This window comes from Amblyomma americanum, chromosome 9 (genome assembly GCF_052857255.1).
Source record: "Amblyomma americanum isolate KBUSLIRL-KWMA chromosome 9, ASM5285725v1, whole genome shotgun sequence".
In the NCBI taxonomy this organism is placed as follows: Eukaryota; Metazoa; Arthropoda; class Arachnida; order Ixodida; family Ixodidae; genus Amblyomma; species Amblyomma americanum.
Genome location: NC_135505.1, coordinates 11,065,202 through 11,084,386, shown reverse-complemented (window position 1 = coordinate 11,084,386; position 19,185 = coordinate 11,065,202). Strand labels below are relative to the sequence as shown.

At 47.8% G+C, this 19,185-nt stretch overlaps 2 protein-coding genes across 2 annotated transcripts in view; one reads left to right on the top strand and one right to left on the bottom strand.

Annotated features, from left to right (window-relative positions):
- LOC144104677 (aldehyde dehydrogenase family 16 member A1-like) overlaps positions 1-19,185 on the top strand; it is a 161,347-nt gene that overhangs the window by 17,490 nt on the left and 124,672 nt on the right. Inside the window, 1 exon segment of the mRNA XM_077637816.1 lies at positions 4,130-4,305. Coding sequence (XP_077493942.1) covers positions 4,130-4,305 — 176 coding nt within the window.
- LOC144105044 (uncharacterized) lies at positions 8,867-10,122 on the bottom strand. Its single transcript, XM_077638257.1, has one exon. It carries the CDS (start codon positions 9,659-9,661, stop codon positions 8,867-8,869), a length of 795 nt encoding a protein of 264 aa, XP_077494383.1. The 5' UTR covers positions 9,662-10,122.

The following is a 19,185-nucleotide window of genomic DNA, read 5'->3' as shown; positions in this document are numbered from 1 at the left end:
CCTGTAGTAAAAACGGGACACATGGCGCCTGGGCTAATCGCTATGGTTTTAGTTCTATGACAGAATCCATTCCGGCGTTGAAAGTGAACTGGCTTTCGCCGATAAATAACTTGTCGAAGCGGATCTTAAATGAGGCATTGCTTTGTTTGCTGTAAGAGAAGTTTTTTCCTAGCTTGTCGAACTTTCGCTGAATAATCCTCACGAACTGAGAATGAGGTTTCTTTAAGTTTTTGCCCTGCAACGAGAATTCTTAATTTATTTTTAAAGTGTGCGAGCTTAACAATGATTGGGCGGTTTTGCCTGTTTGGAAACAGCCCCAGTCGATGCGCTTGTTCGATGTCTTGGTTATCAATTGTAATGTCCTGGTGTTCGGAGCAGAAGGTAATATGTGCTTCAGACTGTGCCCAACTATCGCTGCGTTCGTCCTGAAGTCCGAGAAACTATAAGTTAGAGCAGCGCAAGCAGTTTTCAGCATCATAGGCATATGTGGGCCAAACGGGCAGTTGTATCAATGACCGCGCAGCAAAGCACGCCCGCTCGCTCAAAGAAGTAGGAGGTGCACATCTCCCTAAACACTGTGCAGAGGGCAAGGTGTGTCACCGAGCAACATACTGCGGGGAAAAATCGCGAGCACTGCAAAAAGTGTGAACCACGACTTGATGAGAAAAAGATTCTGGGCAGGAGCGGCGATAGTAAGGCACGGGAGGTTTTAGAGGCGTACCACATCAGAAAAAGGGGATAAGGGCGTGTCAGCGATACATATGAACCTTTTTAAAGGCGAGATTTCATATCTTGAACAGTTTTGTTGATCGCGCATAAGATTTCTTTCTGCGCTACTGTTTTCCTTTGTCGAGTACAATGTACCATCTAGCCCAAGTAGAAGTTCTTGTAAACTATATGCTCTCCGCAGGTTGAGGGCATGACATACATACATCACACACTCACAAGGATACACTGGCACCACAGTGCGCGAGGTGTAGGGCCTACACCTCAGTTGTGCACACATTGAACATGTACCTGAGATTGGAGACAGAAAGACGATAGCACGTCCCAGAAATATACGTTTAAAATACCAATGCACCCTTCTTTATATTTAGATGACGACCACATATTTTCATTGGATAAATTTTTAAATCATGTAGTCTTTTTACAACAGATCTTTTATTCCAAGCAACTTCAGCCCCTCCTCATTGCTGAGGAGAAGGCTGAGCTTAGCCATAGCTGCCAGATGCCTTGCTCTTGCTCAAGTGAGGCCTGTGGTTGAGGCTACGTGGCTTCGTCTTTTATATATAAAAATATTCTTACCACAACTTTTAGGTGCTCTACACCACTTTATGCTATTCCACATGACTTATACACCCTCTTGACACACTAAATCGTGCACATACTCACTACTCTAAAGCCCTATGCACGCTGTGTTGATTTTAACATGTGCACATATTTTAGCCTGAGCTGACCAAAAACCTTAAAAGAACATCAATTTGGGCTAGATGGTGCATACTATTTAAGACGGAAAATAATAGCGCTAAAGGTGAACAAACACAAGTAAGACAGATGCAGGACAAGTGCTAACTTCATCTAACTTTATTCGTTGCCAAGCCAGCAAATATAAAGAAATTACAACGCATGCACAGACAAGCGTTGTTGTCTTGTCTGCGCATGCCTTGTATTTTATTTATATTTGCTGGCTTAGCAGCGAATAAGGTTAGATGAAGCAGCGCTTGTCCTGCATCTCTTACTTGTGTTTGTCTAACTTTATGTGCTATTGTTTCTTGTCTCAAAAACCTTATGTATGGAACTCCTTGGTCATAGATGTCCTTGCTCCAAAAAAAGAACCAGCATCATCATGCTAAGCAAGCTGGCATCAAAGCTTACCGTAATTGCCAGAGCAGGTGGGATCATCCTATCAGGCTTTTGCTAGAAGTTACAAGTGAACTCTCAGTGCTGCACAGACAGAGTCTTAGCAGTGTCTTGTGAATGTATGGACCTCCTGCATGTTTGTAAACAAACGAGGTGGCGCTGCAGTCGCTAGCGAGCTCGTGGTAGGCAAAAGGTCGGGGAGTGGCGTCGCGGATAGGTGTTGAGCGCGGGTTTTCAAGGCTTTTAGGCGCGTTTCCAGTTTCTTTGAATCATAGCAATGGTCGATGCTACCAATTTAGTAATTTGTTGAAGTACACGAGCTCGCGTTGGCCACGTGCGGCCTATAAAGAAAAATAGTTTGCCACTGTATTGTATATATGGTTAGTAGTAAACATGTAGAAAGCGTTCCTGCCGTTTATTTATGTGCTAGGCATTGAATAAAACAAGTTTTGACACTCTGCACTAGCCGGAATGATTTTACTTCGGGACAATAGTGAGGGGAAGTGCTGGCCTTGTTTCGTCGGAGCAGACATGCGCTCATCGTCTGCTGACATACGTACGTGTCGCGCTGTGCGAAAAGCGGGGACAGCGTCGTGTCCCTGATCTCCTGTCTCGCTTAGCGCTGTTTTTAGCCGCATGACCACGCACCAGCCAGGCCGACTTGTCCTCTTGTTAAGCTGGTCGATTTGGTGAAAATTTTTGATTTCTAGAATTATTTTCTTTCCTAGCCCTGAAGTCTAGTTTCGTGACGAAAAATTATAGCAAAATACTGAATACAAATTTATAAATTACGCTTTTTAGAAGTGTGGTCGTCAAAAATTGTGAGGTAATTTCTTTGATTTCAGTGCTGCATTTCTTTGACCAAAGCGAAAGCGAAGATTCCATAAACGGGGGAATAAACTTTAAGGTTCGTTTTGTGGCCTCTCACATTTTCTGCGACTGGATCACTCACCTTCGTAATTCGCATGAAAATCAAATGATTCCATTTGTCGCAAACTATTCCTGAGACGTTGAGGAGCGTAATAAATCTCGATTTTTTTTCCCTACACGTGCAGTACTGTGTTAGTTATTTCTTGTAAGAAACGTTTTCATGTAACTATGCATGCATAAGTACTGATCATATAGAAAAAGAACTAATCGCGTCATCGTACAGAACAGGGGTTTATGTACATGCTGGCATAAAAAAAAACTGCGCACTATCTACTCAATTATTTGAGACCTTGGGGGGACTTGGCGACGGTGTTAATTATAATTACCCAGAACTGCACCAGGTATAGCTATAAATAAAAGGAATTACTGAAACTAGCGCAGGAATTTCATATTTGCACCAAGTTTATTTACATATCGCATGCATGAATAACGAAAACACTTTTCATTGCCGCGTCCCCTCTCAATCTCGCCACGTGTCTGTTAGTAGCTTGACTGCGGCTGCTTCTTTCCAAACAAGCTTCGCGATCATGTACAACCTCATGAAACATGACACATGCATGATGCAATGAAAAAGCATATGGCGTTTAGCACACTTAAGGTACGCTATTCTAAGCAAACCAACGCGACCGCGCAAGGTTGACACATCTTACCAGACTTCTTACTACTCGAATGAAATAATTACGTCTTCATATCAAGAAACAGTTTCAAGTAAATATTAAATGTCATAAAACGCGCCATTAAAACATGGTGTCCTATTAACAAAAAAACGCATTCCTTGGGGCCGAGTGAACCTGTCGGCGCCCCGTGCACTCCGGCTCAAGGTGATAAGTACGTGTGCAGCTGCATATGTCTTTCTTTTTCCTTGAGCAATTATCAGCCTACTATCCTGAAGTTCAGGTGAATGAACGCAGTAACTTGCATGCTATTAAGTGCATTGTGTGGCAGTGCCTATCGACTCCCAGACTTCGCGCTTTACTACCGTGGCCCAATGCCTGTTAGCCAGTTTCCGAATGCGGCATTTATGCGCGAGAAACCTATCGAGGCTAATTTAATATTTTTATGCTACTACGCGGATCCAGCAGTGACGCAGCTGGTCAATACATGCTGCTTCTGCAGTGCACAGGCTTGAAGCAGCCGCCGGTAGCTGCGGCAGCTGCGGCAGGCACAGGCAAGCGGAACCTGTTTTGCCTACCATGCGAAAGTCGCTGCTAACGTCAGTGCCACCGCATCTTCGTGACGTTGCGGGGTGAAGGTGGTCCATAGATCATAACTTTTGTTTCTGAAATAAGGAAATTCAAGTCCAGCTTCGTGGAAATGTCTCTCTCGCTGATGTGCCCAGCATGGTGCGGAGCCTGCAGAAGCACCAGACCAGCTTTGGGGAGATGGAGAGCCTACAGTCAGGAAAGACTGTTCCCTTCGGGCTGTTGGAGGCCGCCCAGATGGTGCGCTACCTCTACCACTACGCGGGCTTCGCCATGACCCTAAGCGAGCGCTTCCCCGCGTCCCAGCCCAAGGGTAAGTCATGCATACCAGTATGAACTTTTGTCCATGTGTCCAGCATTCCTGCAGGGAAGGTTAAGCCAATCGCAAGACAAAAGGCTACTTCCATGATTTTCTTTGAAATCTTGTTGAGCATGGCATTTGACAACATTGTCGGGATGAATTGGTGGTCCCTGCACACCGCTTGTGCAGAGCTTAAATGCTGGTGGATGTATTCGTTCTTTGTACAGTAAAACCTCATTAGTTTGGCCCCTGCTAACTGGGGAAGTTGATCTTAGAGAAAAAATTTTTATTAATGAAGTCACATTTACGATAAAATCAGTGAATATGTAAGTTTGTGTGCTGATCCCAAAAATGTAATTTAATTTCATGTAGCGCAAGTCCTTGTGCGCTTATATCATGTGTTATGTAACTTTTTGCTGAGATCATTATCATCAGCATGACTACACCCACTGCAAGGCAAAGGCCTCTCCCGTGTCTCTCCAATTAACCTTGGTCTTTGCAAGCTGCACCCAGCCTTTTTGCTGAGATCACCATCATCAGTGTGACTACACCCACTGCAGGGCAAAGGCCTCTCCCATGTCTTTAATTAACACTGTCCTTTGCCAGCTGCGCCCACCCTTTCTGCCAAGATCACCCTCATCAGCGTGACTACGCCCACTGCAGAGCAAAGGCCTCTCCCATGTCTCCAATTAACACTGTCCTTTGCCAGCTGCGCCCACCCTTTCTACTGAAATCACCCTCATCAGCGTGGCTAAGCCCTCTGCAGGGCAAAGACCTCTCCCATGTCTCTCCAATTAACACTGTCCTTTGCCAGCTGCACCCACCCTTTCTACTGAGATCACCCTCATCAGCGTGGCTATGCCCTCTGCAGGGCAAAGGCCTCTCCCATGTCTCTCCAATTAACACTGTCCTTTGCCAGCTGCGCCCACCCTTTCTACTGAGATCACCCTCATCAGCGTGGCTATGCCATCTGCAGGGCAAAGTCCTCTCCCATGTCTCTCCAATTAACCTTGGTCTTTGCCAGATGCACCCACCCTTTCTGCTGAGATCACCCTCATCAGCGTGGCTACGCCCACTGCAGGGCAAAGGCCTCTCCCATGTCTCTCCAATTAACACTGTCCTTAGCCAGCTGCGCCCACCCTTTCTACTGAGATCACCCTCATCAGCGTGGCTATGCCCTTTGCAGATCAAAGGCCTCTCCCATGTCTCTCCAATTAACACTGTCCTTTGCCAGCTGCGCCCACCCTTTCTACTGAGATCACCCTCATCAGCGTGGCTATGCCCTCTGCAGGGCAAAGGCCTCTCCCATGTCTCCAATTAACACTGTCCTTTGCCAGCTGCGCCCACCCTTTCTACTGAGATCAACCTCATCAGCGTGGCTATGCCCTCTGCAGGGCAAAGGCCTCTCTCATGTCTCTCCAATTAACAGTCCTTTGCCAGCTGCGCCCAACCTTTCTACTGAGATCACCCTCATCAGCGTGGCTATGCCCTCTGCAGGGCAAAGGCCTCTCCCATGTCTCTCCAATTAACACTGTCCTTTACCAGATGCACCCACCCTTTCTACTGAGATCACCCTCATCAGCGTGGCTATGTCCTCTGCAGGGCAAAGGCCTCTCCCATGTCTCTCCAATTAACACTGTCCTTTGCCAGATGCACCCACCCTTTCTGCTGAGATCACCCTCATCAGCGTGGCTATGCCCTCTGCAGGGCAAAGGCCTCTCCCATGTCTCTCCAATTAACACTGTCCTTTGCCAGATGCACCCACCCTTTCTGCTGAGATCACCCTCATCACTGTGGTTACGCCCACTGCAGGGCAAAGGCTTCTCCCATGTCTCTCCAATTAACACTGTCCTTTGCCAGCTGCGCCCACCCTTTCTTCTGAAATCACCCTCATCAGCGTGGCTACGCCCTCTGCAGGGCAAAGGCCTCTCCCATGTCTCTCCAATTAACACTGTCCTTTGCCAGCTGCGCCCACCCTTTCTGCTGAGATCACCATCATCAGCATGACTGCACCCACTGCAGGGCAAAGGCTTCTCCCATGTCTCTCCAATTAACACTCTCCTTTGCCAGCTACGCCCACCCTATGCCTGCAAACTTCTTAATCTCATCCTCCCACCTAACTTTCTGCTGCTCCTGCTGCGCTTGCCTTCTCTTGGAATTCACTCTGTTACCCTTCAGGACCAGCCCGTTAGACTGCGGATAACGAGGGCTGGATGTAATGTGTGTGAAGTCAAATTTCCTTGAAAATACAGCAAATTCATAGCTAGAAAATTGCGGACCATTATCAGTACATACTTCAACTGGCATGCCAAATCTTGCAAAGATAGCACTGAGGGCTGCAATGGTTGATCGTGCCAATGTGTCTGGCAGTTTCTGGACTTCTGGAAAGTTTGATAAGGCATCAAAAACAACGATGTACGAGTCTCCCGCAAACGAAAAAATGTCAGCCCCAACGCTATACCATGCACAATCTGGCATGGGTCGCATTTGAAGCGGTTCCTGCGGTTTGTAAGCGTACTTGCGAGATGTAGGACACATTTGCACGATAGAAGTGATCGCAGCGTTGAGCCCTGGCCAAAATACGAGACGTCTGGCTCTTTCCTTGCATTTTTGCATGCCGAGATGACCTGCATGAATTCTTTGCAGCATTGTTTGACGCTTGCTTTTCGGGATAACCATTTTCGATGCCTTTAAAAGTATTCCGTTGACAAATGAGAGTTCTTGCTCAAAAGGCTTGAGGTCACCTTGTACCGGTAGCCCCGACGACAAACTAGTGATTACAGACTGCTGGTTGCAGTCACGAGCAGTTGCCTCCTGCAGTTCTTTCTGCGTTTCTGCTGTGACTCTGCTGCCTAGTAGCTGGACTGCATGAACTTCGACGTCGTCCGTGGCACCAGCCTTGTCTTGGTTGTCTGCAGTCGATCGGGACAGCATGCCAGCAAGCACAAGGTGCTTCCCAGGAATATACTGCAAGGCAAAATCATACTTGAGCAATCTCAGAAAGAATCGTTGAAGACGAGGCGGCATGTCACCGACTTCCTTTTGAGCAATTGCCAAAAGTGGCTTGTGGTCCGTTTCGATCGTCACTTTCCGCCCATAGACGAATTGGTGAAATTTTTCGCATCCGAAGCAAATTGCTAGGGCCTCTTTTTCTATCTGAGCATAACGATTTTCTGCTTCAGTAAGGACTCGGGATGTGTAAGCTACGGGCCGCCACTCGTTGTGACACTGCAAAAGAGCGGCGCCGACGCCATTCTGCGATGCGTCGCAAGATAACTTTGTTTCCCTTCGCGGGTCGAAGATCGCTAACACGGGCGTGGTGGTCAAAATTTGCGTGACGTTTTTCCACTCTTTGGCGTGGTTTTCCGTCCACTCAAACTCCGTGCCAGCTTAGATAAGGGCTCTTAAGAGCGCCGTTCTTTCAGATAGCTGCGGCACGAACTTGCTGAAGTAGTTCAACACACCAAGCATACGGTGAACATCGGCCTTGCATGTTGGCACCGACATTTGAACCAAACTTTTAACGAGGCCTGGGTTTGGCGATATGCCTTTCTCGCCTATGATATCACCCAGAAAACGTAGCTCTCTTAGCCAAACTTGCACTTTTGAGGATTAAACGTTAACCCAGCTGTTTCAGCAGCTTTCAACACAGCTACCAGGCGCTTATCGTGCTCTTCCTTCGTTGAGCCCCAGACCAGGATATCGTCTATATAGATAAGCACGCCAGGTAGACCATCAAATATCTGACAAAGCGCCTGCTGAAACACCTCAAGAGCTGACGAGATACCAAAGGGTAGCCTTATGAAGCGGTATCTGCCGAAAGGTGGCACGAACGTACAGATCTTGGACGTTTTCTCGTCCAGGGGCACCTGATGGAATCCAGCGTTTGCATCCAGACAGCTAAAATAGGTAGCTCCTGTTAGTCGTGCTTCCAAGTCCTCGCGCCTTGGTAAGGGGAAGTGTTGCCTCTTGATGTACATGTTTACTCTTCTGGGGTCCATGCAAGCCCTTAAAGCACCGTCTTTTTTCTTTACTAAGACCAGAGGGCTTACCCAGTCTGTGGGCTCCCTTACTCTGACGATGATTCCCGCCGGCTGACGGGCCGGCTGAACGACTGGAACTGCGCCTGGTTCCAGGACCATGCTGTACGGAATCTTGAAGCAGCCCAACCCTTGGAAGACGTGCCTAAAATCTTTCAAAAGTTCATACTCAGGGAAGGCATTCACAGTGCGCACCGAGCGTTGAACCAACCCGAGCGCCTCACTAGCATCGAGTCCTAGGATGGCTTGACGCCCATTCTTTAGGACGAAAAATTTGATGGTAATCTCGGTGGCTGCCACGGACACTTTCTGTGATGTTGTTCCGTAGCTTGAAATTACACCCCCGTTGTATGCTCGCAGCACTGAGCAGGTAGGTTGCAATGATTCTTTGGTTTGAAGCTTACGGTATATTGAAAACGGTAGCAAGCTTGCCTGCGAACCAGTGTCCACCTTGAACATAACTTCACGGCCACTTACACGTGCTTTAACTGTCCAGTCTTCCTGTGACCATTTGGGAGGTTATTTCAAGAATTTCAGTCATTTTCGTCGACTTTACCGACTTCACTGACGGTGGTCGACTTCCGGCAACAACTTGCGAAGTGGTTGAACTTGCGGGAAGAATGAGATATCTTACCGAACGCTGGACACTGTTTAGGCCTCTGTTTACGGTTGCATTTCCTGTAGCAGTACTCTTGATTATCGAGACACAGCTTTTTATCGCGTTGCTGCTGTTTTTTCGTCGAGACTGTGCGACTTGAAATACTGTCAACGCAGTCTTCTGACTTATTCCAAACTTGGCTCCTTAATGCCGCCAATTCTGCAGCCTTGCACAATTCTTCAGCTTTTAGTAGCGTTAGGTCTTTCTCGGCGAGCATTCTTTCACGAAGCTTCGAGTTATTTGTACCAAACACAATTTGGTCTCTAATCAGTGAATCGTGCTGATCCCCAAAATTGCACTGGGTTGCCTGTCTCTTTAAATCGCGCCCAAATTTCTCAAAATGTTCCTTCTCCATCTGGCTCCTTGTACAAAATACATATCTTTCATGAATTTTGTTGCTCACCTCGGAGAAATAAGCGCCGAACTTCTGCACCACAGTTCCGTAGCTTTCCTTGCTTTCTCCGGGGCCGTACTGGAAATTGTTGAAGATGTCGAGTGCTTCGTCTCCTGCGAAGCTCAGCAAGTGTGCAGCTTTTGAAGCATCACTTTTCGGGGCCTTCTCTACTGTCGTTGCTTGCAGATACAGCTCAAACTTTTGCTTGAAGCGCTGCCAATTTTCCGATAGGTTGCCCGATAGACGCAAAGGTTCCGGCACCTTCAGTAGGTCCATTCCGCGCCGTTACTGCTGGACTTCGGTCGGCGGCGGCCACTTCTGACACCATGTAACTAGTAAGGACGACGCAACAGCATGATGGCCAGAACAAGAAGAACGACTGCTTTATTCAAGCATATGATTATATAGACGCGGGAACGTGCGCCGAGAGTATCTGCGCATTTAGGGTGCGCAGTCATGCTACAGTGGCCTTATCGGATATAGTGCCGATGACTCGAAGGCATTCTTTCCAGGCATGGAGGCGCTGACTTAAGACTGATGATTATATTGCTGTGATAGCACAATAAATATGAGACGCTAAGCACAATCAATGTGTGGTATTGCATCGCTGATTGAGTATGTCAACAAAACAGGAGGAAAGGAAGAAAGAGGTAAAACGAGCACTGGTCACTCAGCCGCTAAGATAATCAGTTTCTATTTGAGTGAGTGCAAGAGATGGCTTGTTCACGCACTTTTCTTGCTTTTCATGAATCAGGAACGCTTAAACTATTTCTCGCGTGTGCTGGTCTCTATGCGTGCACGAAATTGTTCACGTCCTGAAAGCTGGGGTGCATTTGCACTCAAGCCAGTTTAAGGCAAGATTAGTTTTGGGGGGTGGTGCCAAGGAGCGTTCATGTTCTCTTAAGCGTTCATTCACGCATTTCCCGGTTTGTCCGAAGTAGCATAGTCCACAAGATAGCTCAATTTTGTACACTACATTTTTTCGACACGGCACATAATGGAATTCATGATTCTTCTCACAATCGGCAGTTGACTTCCTTGCAAAGACGCTGCAATTTATTAGGAGCGGAAAAAACGATTCGCACACCGGCTTTTCCGGCTATCCTTTTCAAGTTGTGCGATAACTTATGTACATAAGGTATTACCGCAAAAACACAGGAGCGCCTACCTTCCAGCGTGCAAAAAGTGACGAGAGGAGAGGGAAAGGCACGAAGACGCTGAAATGCAAATTTTAACTACAGATAACTCAGCTTCTACAAAGCGCATTTAAAAAATTCTTGTTGGACACTTTTCGTGAAGCGGCGTGCTTCAATATCCTAGGCATGCCCCAACTTTATTAGAGTCCCCTTCACAGCCCCTTTAAGGTCCGCTTGTTTGAGCAAACCGGTTAGCTTCTGTAAATCCAGGCGGTGTTTGCTTACTGTAGTGGTGGGAAAAGGCTCAACTGCAGTCCTTACAAACGGCAGTCCCCACAAACGGCAACCTGGCTTTGTCTCTGGAAACCTACTTGTGCTGGGAGTACGCAACACGCAGCGAAAAAGGCCTACTGCCATATTGCTCGGCCCACTCATAGCTGATCAAGTGAATCATGGCCATGTCTTGTGTCAAGCAGGCCATAAAAAAGTCCTGCAGCCACAAGATGAAAAAGCCGGTTACCCGAAACCACTGCTTGCATCAGTAGCAGAAAAAGTGCTTAAAAGGTTTGTGAAAGCAACAGACCGAGGCAAAAAGCAAGAAAGCAAAAGGCCTGTGGTTCTACCTTACATTTATGCACTTTCTCACAATTTCTCACAGTGCTCGTGTCGTCGTGTTTGTTCTGTCCTCGTGTTTTTTCTGCGCTGTTTTACCATGGATAACAGTAACCAACTTGCTCAGCTTTCCGTACTTCATAATTTGAAAAAAGTTGCCAAAAGGCATGAAGTGCAAGTAGTTTTTTCAGCACCAAAAAAACTAAAAGGAGTGTGTGCGAAGGTAAATGAAGAAACCAGTCCTCGAAAAGAGGAGCCTTGTAGCGTCAGGCACACAAACAGGTTCGTCGAGTGCTGTGAAGGAGTGGTTTTCAAATACCGCTATCTTGTGGCCGAGCATATGAGGGCCAGACGGGCAGATGTTTAAATGAAACCCTCAGAGAGCATAACCGCAACTGCCGGCAAATTAACTCACCTGGAAATCTGGCGGCACATTGCGCCAGATGTGATAGCTGCAAACCCCACTTCCAACAGACTACAGTTCTGCTGAAATCCAGAGATAAGACAACCAGGGAGCTGTGGGAAGCCTACTGCTTGGAATCGTGAAAAGAAGGGACATGTGTTAGTGACCCTTCAGTTTTGCTTACCAAACAGGAAAAGCAATTCTCGGACAAGAGATACCAAACAGAAACCGATCTGCTGGAACAAAGTCTTTCTGATGCTTGACGATACGATAGCAAAATTGCTGGTTCAAATGTGTTTTTTATGTTTTGACATGTTAAGCTTATATATGTGTGCACACCGCAATAAACCTCATTTGATAGTTTGTGCACCAGTGTTTGTGTCGTCCCTGTGTTCTCCCACGTCAATCTAAAAGCGCAATTATGTTTGACCACTTGAACTGTCTGTTCTGTGGGTGCACGTCGGTTTTCCTTGGGTAGTGTGGCCCAGGTTCACTGCCACAGGAAATCGGTGGCGATAGCAGCTGTGTGTAGCTCCCAGGCAAGGCAAGTTACATTGCTTCGGAGGAGATACATTGTCGTGCGCTGACAAAAGCTACAATTTTTCCTTCCCCTGCCCTGATCACAAGGAGTCAATTATGGCTCAGCTTTTACACTACTATGTGTCAATGAGGATGCTTCAGTACTGCAAAGCAAAGAAAAAAGAAATGGGTAATAGGACGCAAACACTGAGGAAACTGTCAAAGCTTTCCTAAGTATATTCTTGATTGCAGCGTGGAAAGGCCGGGGTTTTAGCGAGAAAAGTGAGGTCCAATTTCCGTGCTGCTTGTCGTGTAGGTCGTATATGTGCTCTTTTGCTCATGAGTGACACCGATTTTTGAGTGCCTTACTTTCCTAGACAATAAAGCTAGGCATATAAATGCTGAATGAGGTTACGATCGAGTGCAATATTATGCAGTTTCATTAGCGTGCGGTCTAATTGACATTCAGGCCTGAGTTCTTTTGGCATGCGTGCGATATTTTCACACTATGCCAAGAATTTCAAGTTTCATTCATTTAATGTCTGTAGTACAGAAAATAGCAGCTATGAGGTTCTGCTCAGATCGCGCTCACCACTGCATGCATGCTCATTCTGCACGCCGTGTTGGACTAAATTCCCTGAATGTTTTTCGGTTTGGCGGGTTGATGAAATACGGACGACGTATCAATACAGGCATCATCTACTTTTTATCGGACTGGTGGCGAGCGAATTGTTGGCCCAATGTTTCGCACACGCTAAATGACCTGAAGGTCACGAGAACGACTGGTAAACACTGAGAATTATCGGAAAATATTCGTCTTATTTTTTGGTTATTTACTCGTTTTGGCTAAGCTTTGTATATAAACTAGTTGTTCTCATTGCCTCTCCATGTATATTTCCACAATATTCCAGCCTTTCCTTGCTAACGTGTGTTCCTGCCCAATTTACTTTGTTGTTTCTAACTTCAAAAGGGCTGCAGCCGTGTGGCGCCATCTGTCAGAGAGCCGAGAACTGCGAGGGGTTCTGCGCCACCTGTCGAGCGCTCGTTTAGACACCTTTCTATTCTTACACCGTGATGGAGACGTTGGAGCCCTTGAGTGACGCCGATATAATTGAGGCGGCATGCTCCCAGCAGACGTCGCAGAGCTCACATGCAGTGAGAACAGCAGACAGTGATAAGTCCGACGGCGGCGACGTGACTGTGCCACTGCCAAGTGCACATAAAGTAGCGTCGGTGCTCGATGGATTTTTTAGATGGTCATGTGTGTAATCATGTCATTCTATCTTATCATGTTCGTATATTTTTCATGTCATGTTCTGTGAGTAGCAATTCACTGGCTTTATGCATAAATATGATCTTTTTCTGCACACATATTTTTTTTTGTTAGCTTGTCCAGGATACGATAACGTACTGATGGTGATAATGTACTGGTGGTGTTTTCCGCAATAAACTCAGTTGCTATTAGGCGCTCTTTCTGTCTTCCTGTGCTTGTTCCTTTGCGCCGTCCAACTTTATGGAAGGAACTCATATTATTTGCTTTGGGGAGAAGTGAACAATACAAACTTAATTTTATCAGTGTTGATCTGTAACATGTGCTTAGAGCACCAGGTATATAGATTGGCTAAGTGGCTATTAAGTTTGGACAGTAGGGTTGTTATGCTTTTATCAGAGTTATATAGCATGGTGTCATCAGCATATAGTATACATTCGGAAGATGTGCGACAGTTAGGTAAAGTGTTAATATACCGTAAATTAAAAATAATATTGGGCTGAGACACAATCCTTGTGGCAAACCTATGTTAGAAATCTTAACTTCAGAAAAAACACCAGGAACAAAAAAATCTGTGGTCTGTTAGATAACTCTTAATTAGTAATAAAGGCAGACCAGTTATACCTATTTATTGCAATTTACTAAATAAGATTTCATGACTAATTGCGTCAAACGCTTTCGACAAATCGACAAAAATAGAGCCAGCAAACTTGACCTCGTCTATGCTAGCCTTTAGTTGAACGGTTACTGTAATATTAGCTAGCTCTGTGGAAAACCCTGGGTGAAAACCAAACTGCCATGAAGAAATGATATTGAATTTGTTAGTATATTTTGTCAAATAGGTGTCAATTAGTTTTTCTGTAACCTTACTGAAGAAAGGAAGAATGCAGATGGGTTGCTAATTTGTTAAGAGGGATCGATCGCCTTTCTTGAAAACGGATTTTGTTTCCCATTTTAATTCTTCAGTAAAAATGCCACTTTTATATATTAAGTTGACAGTATGAGAAAGTGCATGAGAAATAATGTGGGCAATTAGTTTATATTGACACCGCCCATTCATCGTCGTCGTTCTACTAGAACCGCGAGAGCGCGGAATGCGCGCGCGAGCTGGCCTTAGAAAAAGAAGCCGAAGTGTCTGGCTGCGAATGCTCCGCTTTTGGGACTGCTACTGACGTCCGCTGCAGTCACCTACTTTGACGTATCCAACCGAGCTGTACCACGCGTGACATCTGGTGGAGGTGCGGGGTAACGCATTCCATGCCTCGGACTCCCCCAGCAAGCAGGGATTCAAGTCCTCGAGGGTCATCTGCCATCGAGGTCACGCCTGTACACCGCGGCAGCCGCCGGCTCCAAGGCCTTCAACCCGAGTTTGGGCTTCTGGAGTCTCGCTGAACCCAAGCGGTTCGTTCAGCGCCATCGTCGACGACCGTCCAGCCCGAAATAGGCATGCAGACGACGATTAGTTCACCTTCTGTTGTGCTGCAGCAGCCTCGGGAGCCACCGATCTTCCAAGGTTCTCCAAGCGAAGACCTGGAAGACTGGCTGGAGAAATTTGAACGTGTGGCCCGGTACCACAGATGGGCGGAAGACTCCAAGCTTCAACACGTGTTCTTTTCGCTGGAGGACGCAGCTCGTACGTGGTTTGAGAACCGGGAGTCGTCCATAACGACGTGGAACGTACCAGTTCCTGAAGGATTTCACCACGGTGATTCGAAGAGAACGGGCCGATCTGCTCCTTCAGTCCCGAACCCAGCTACCAAATGAAAGCATACTGGTATACTTCGAAGAGATGGCAAAGTTATTTCGTCGAGCTGACCCGGACATGACAGAGCAGAAGAAACTCCGGTACCTTATGCGAGGTGTCAAGGAGCAAATCTTTGCCGGACTGGTTCGCAATCCACCAAGCACGGTCGCAGAGTTTCTGTCGGAGGCAACCACCGTGGAAAAGACACTCGATATGCGGTTGCGGCAATACGAGCGTCAACCTTTGGCCATGACTGCGGCAACCACGGACATCAGTAACACCCACATGCTTCGCGAAACCGTACGAGCTATCGTTCGCGAGGAGCTCCAGAAGCTGTTCCCAGCTACGCCGCCTGCGCCAACGGTTACTGCTCTATCCGAGGTTATTCGGGAAGAGGTGCAACAGGCACTTACAACACCAGCTCCCTTTCAGCCGTCCACAGCCCCACCGCAAATGACATACGCCGCTGTTGCTCGTCGCGCACAACCGCCGCCGACTCGTCTTCAGGAAACCCCGGCCTCTTTTCGGCCGCCACCACCTGCTCGTCCTGCTCCATCGTATCCCCGTAAAAGTGACACCTGGCGCACTCCCAACTACCATCCTCTCTGCTATCACTGCGGTGAGCCGGGCCACCTGTACCGCAACTGCAGGTATTGTCAGATGGGCCTGCCGGGGTTCCCTGCAGATGCACCACGTCCGCAGCCTGGGCAGCGACCCAGAGAAATCAACGATTATCTGGCCGAATCTGCCGGTGGGACCCGCAGGTCGCCATCCCCACGTCGTCGGTCTTACGGTGACTTTCCTCGGGGAAGGTCGCCAAGCCCCCGCCAGGAAAACTAAAAGCAGCAACCTTTGAGGGGGAGGTTGCTCACCGACGAAATGTAACAGACCCTCCTACGCCGCAACTAGGTGGCCACCCGATGCCACGACCGAATGCCGCCCAACACCGTGAAACGCCGACTCGACGGGAATGCCACCTGACGTATCGAAATGAACCCGCGCCGCACCGCAGCCGTGACCGAACACCGCGCCGTACCGCTCAAACGCCGTCTACGACAGCAAACCTGAGTATTTCCCTCGACGGAACATACGTCACTGCACTTGTCGACACAGGGGCGGATTACTCTATCCTCAGTGGAAATTTCGCCGCCTTTCTGAAAAAGGTCACCACTCCGTGGATGGGCCCACAGATTCATACAGCCGGGGGTCACTTAGTTACACCGACCGGGACTTGCACATCAAGAGTAGCAGTTCAAGGCGCAACCTACCTGGCAACGTTCGTTATACTCGAACATTGTTCACGTGACGTCATTCTCGGGATGGATTTCTTGACCGAGAATGGAGCGGTCATCGACCTCCAGTCAAAGGCCGTGTGTTTCTCCACAGAGAACGCAATACACAGAGATCCAGACCATCCGACTGCACTTTGCATCCTGGATGACCACGTCACCATCCCACCTCGTTCGAGTATTATGGTTTCTGTCGGCGCCAAGACTGTGCGGAATTTCGAAGGCGTCGCGGAAGGCAACCAGATCTTGCTTTTTTCCAGGAGCCTTGCTGTCGCCAGAGGAGTCGTTAATCTCGTCGACGGAGAAACAGAAGTGCTGATAACCAATTTCGGTGGTGCACACCAACATCTGAACGTGGGAACCGTTGTGGCTCACGTTGATGCCATCGCCCATGTCAGCAGCACACCCAGTATTTCCACAATGTCGTCGCAAGAGCAGAGCCCAGTCACTAGTTTCACGTTCGACGTCAATCCAGCACTTTCCCCGACGCAGCAACAACGAGTTAAAGATCTTCTTCTGCGCTACGGCGACATCTTCTCGGTATCATCGTGTGTTGGACGAACTCACCTAGCTAAGCATCGCATTATTACGGACGATAACGTGCACCCTCTCCGACAGTCCCCCTACCGAGTGTCTCCCGCTGAATGCGACGCTATTGGCCGCCAAGTCAAGGAAATGCTCCGCGACGACGTAATTCGTCCTTCCCGGAGTCCCTGGGCAGCGCCAGTCGTCCTTGTGAAGAAGAAAGATGGAAAATTGCGGTTCTGTGTAGACTACCGTCGCTTAAACAAAATCACCAAAAAGGATGTCTATCCTCTCCCCCGGATCGACGACGCTCTGGATCGCCTTTGTAGCGCTAAATACTTTTCTTCGATGGACCTCAAGTCAGGTTACTGGCAAATTGAGGTCGATGAGCGGGACCGTGAAAAAACAGCTTTTATTACTCCAGATGGCCTGTATGAATTTACGGCCATGCCCTTTGGACTGTGCTCTGTCATCAGCATATAGTATACATTCGGAAGATGTGCGACAGTTAGGTAAAGTGTTAATATACCGTAAATTAAAAATAATATTGGGCTGAGACACAATCCTTGTGGCAAACCTATGTTAGAAATCTTAACTTCAGAAAAAACACCAGGAACAAAAAAATCTGTGGTCTGTTAGATAACTCTTAATTAGTAATAAAGGCAGACCAGTTATACCTATTTATTGCAATTTACTAAATAAGATTTCATGACTAATTGCGTCAAACGCTTTCGACAAATCGACAAAAATAGAGCCAGCAAACTTGACCTCGTCTATGCTAGCCTTTAGTTGAACGGTTACTGTAATATTAGCTAGCTCTGTGGAAAACCCTGGGTGAAAACCAAACTGCCATGAAGAAATGATATTGAATTTGTTAGTATATTTTGTCAAATAGGTGTCAATTAGTTTTTCTGTAACCTTACTGAAGAAAGGAAGAATGCAGATGGGTTGCTAATTTGTTAAGAGGGATCGATCGCCTTTCTTGAAAACGGATTTTGTTTCCCATTTTAATTCTTCAGTAAAAATGCCACTTTTATATATTAAGTTGACAGTATGAGAAAGTGCATGAGAAATAATGTGGGCAATTAGTTTATATTGACACCGCCCATTCATCGTCGTCGTTCTACTAGAACCGCGAGAGCGCGGAATGCGCGCGCGAGCTGGCCTTAGAAAAAGAAGCCGAAGTGTCTGGCTGCGAATGCTCCGCTTTTGGGACTGCTACTGACGTCCGCTGCAGTCACCTACTTTGACGTATCCAACCGAGCTGTACCACGCGTGACATCTGGTGGAGGTGCGGGGTAACGCATTCCATGCCTCGGACTCCCCCAGCAAGCAGGGATTCAAGTCCTCGAGGGTCATCTGCCATCGAGGTCACGCCTGTACACCGCGGCAGCCGCCGGCTCCAAGGCCTTCAACCCGAGTTTGGGCTTCTGGAGTCTCGCTGAACCCAAGCGGTTCGTTCAGCGCCATCGTCGACGACCGTCCAGCCCGAAATAGGCATGCAGACGACGATTAGTTCACCTTCTGTTGTGCTGCAGCAGCCTCGGGAGCCACCGATCTTCCAAGGTTCTCCAAGCGAAGACCTGGAAGACTGGCTGGAGAAATTTGAACGTGTGGCCCGGTACCACAGATGGGCGGAAGACTCCAAGCTTCAACACGTGTTCTTTTCGCTGGAGGACGCAGCTCGTACGTGGTTTGAGAACCGGGAGTCGTCCATAACGACGTGGAACGTACCAGTTCCTGAAGGATTTCACCACGGTGATTCGAAGAGAACGGGCCGATCTGCTCCTTCAGTCCCGAACCCAGCTACCAAATGAAAGCATACTGGTATACTTCGAAGAGATGGCAAAGTTATTTCGTCGAGCTGACCCGGACATGACAGAGCAGAAGAAACTCCGGTACCTTATGCGAGGTGTCAAGGAGCAAATCTTTGCCGGACTGGTTCGCAATCCACCAAGCACGGTCGCAGAGTTTCTGTCGGAGGCAACCACCGTGGAAAAGACACTCGATATGCGGTTGCGGCAATACGAGCGTCAACCTTTGGCCATGACTGCGGCAACCACGGACATCAGTAACACCCACATGCTTCGCGAAACCGTACGAGCTATCGTTCGCGAGGAGCTCCAGAAGCTGTTCCCAGCTACGCCGCCTGCGCCAACGGTTACTGCTCTATCCGAGGTTATTCGGGAAGAGGTGCAACAGGCGCTTACAACACCAGCTCCCTTTCAGCCGTCCACAGCCCCACCGCAAATGACATACGCCGCTGTTGCTCGTCGCGCACAACCGCCGCCGACTCGTCTTC

Bases quoted from the DNA above. Each gene is read 5' to 3' on its own strand.
- LOC144105044 (XM_077638257.1), bottom strand. From the start codon at position 9,661: ATGGACCTACTGAAGGTGCCGGAACCTTTGCGTCTATCGGGCAACCTA.